Source organism: Mandrillus leucophaeus, unplaced genomic scaffold (genome assembly GCF_000951045.1).
Source record: "Mandrillus leucophaeus isolate KB7577 unplaced genomic scaffold, Mleu.le_1.0 Scaffold245, whole genome shotgun sequence".
NCBI lineage: Eukaryota > Metazoa > Chordata > Mammalia > Primates > Cercopithecidae > Mandrillus > Mandrillus leucophaeus.
In genome coordinates, this window is record NW_012102532.1 from 1,970,086 (window position 1) to 1,971,710 (window position 1,625).

At 43.3% G+C, this 1,625-nt stretch overlaps 1 protein-coding gene across 2 annotated transcripts in view; it reads right to left on the bottom strand.

Moving 5' to 3' along the window:
* The window catches only part of APOBEC1 (apolipoprotein B mRNA editing enzyme, catalytic polypeptide 1), a 9,451-nt gene extending 8,033 nt beyond the window's left edge, over positions 1-1,418 (bottom strand). Inside the window, exon 1 of one of the 2 annotated variants that reach the window (XM_011983073.1) lies at positions 1,367-1,418. In XM_011983073.1, coding sequence (XP_011838463.1) covers positions 1,367-1,418 — 52 coding nt within the window. The remainder of the gene's footprint in view (positions 1-1,366) is intronic. The other variant, XM_011983074.1, reaches the window with a different exon arrangement.
* Between the last annotated feature and the right edge of the window lie 207 nt (positions 1,419-1,625).

Below are 1,625 nucleotides of genomic sequence, written 5' to 3' on the forward strand. Positions count from 1 at the left end.
AAAAAAAAAAAAAAAAAAATTGTTTTGTAGCCTAACCGGTTTATTCATTATATTCCAGACACAAGTCTCTGTTAAAGCTTTTAAATTCTGTTTATCAATAGGATTCAATCAACCTGCAATCTCCTCTTCTTTGTCGATCCAAAGTCTGCCCTTCTGGCCTGGCATGGTGACTTATGCCTGTAATCCCAGTACTTTGGGAGGCCAAGCCTAGTAGATCACTTGAGCCCAGGAGTTCAAGACCAGCCTGAGCAATAAAGCAAAACCTCATCTCTACAAAAAAATTGGCAGGGCCTGGTGACCCTTGCCTGTTGTCCCAGCTACCCAGGAAGCTGAGGCGGGAGGATCTCTTGAGCCCAGAAGGTCAAGACAGCAGTGAGCAGTGATCACACCACTGTACTCCAGCCTGGGCAACAGGGCGAGTCTTAAAAAAAAAAAAGAAATTGGTCAGGTATGGTGGCTCATGCCTGTATTCCTAGTACTTTGAGAGACCAAGGATGGAGAATTGCTTGAGCCCAGGAGTTCAAGACCAGCCTGGGAAAAGTAGTGAACCAACCCCCTAGTCCCTAAAAATAAAATAAAATAAAATAAAATTTTTAGGTCTACACATCTCTTAGAATCCAGTTCAAATCCTACCTCAGTTGAAATTACTTCCTTCAGCCTGAAGTGTTCTTCCTCTCCCATGCATTTTTCTAACACTTACTGGGCACTAATTTATCAATTAGTTATTGTCAATTCATTTATCAATTAGCACTTTGTTCTCATGCTATCACATCTGTTGTTTCCTTAAACTGTTATTTAAACAGTTGTACTTTTACTTAATTTTTTTTTTATTTTTGTGAGACAGAGTCTTGCTCTGTTGCCCAGGATGGAGTGCAATGGCATGATCTCAGCTCACTGCAACCTCCACCTCCTGGGTTCAAGCGATCCTCCTGCCTCAGCCTCCGGAGTAGCTAGGACCGCAGGCATGCGCCACTATGACTGGCTAATTTTTGTATTTTTAGTACAAATAGGGTTTCACCATGTTGGCCAGGCTGGTCTCGAACCCTGAGCCTCAAGTGATCCACCCTCCTTGGACTCCCAAAGTGCTGGGATTACAGGTGTGAGCCACAACACCCAGCTACTTAATTTTTTATTATGGTGAAACAAACACTGATTTGGCTAAAGTCACTTGAACATGTAAATACTTAATAATAATAAATCATCTTATTTAAGACTAATACATTAATCAATAATGGGGAAGTTTGAAAACACCCACAGATGCAAGAATCAGCAGGACACACACACACAGACACACACACACACACACACACACACACCATTCTTGCATTGTTCAAGAATACTTGCCAGGCCCCCAGATCCATTTTACCTTTCTCAGAAGTCATGGTGCTCTGTCTCTGGACTTCTTCCTCTGGAGTCATAAGTTGTGCTGATTGTTCCTGGACTTCGTTTCTTCAGGTGTGCCCACTGCCACCTGCTTGGGCAGAGGATGACTCATTCCTGCGTCTCAGGCAGTTATGGGAATCTGGGCTGCCTGTACAAACAGGGGGCTGACTGAGAGGGACCTTATCGTGGGGATTTGCATCTTCAGTGATGAGAAAGCCTGCGATGCAAATGACATGAATTCT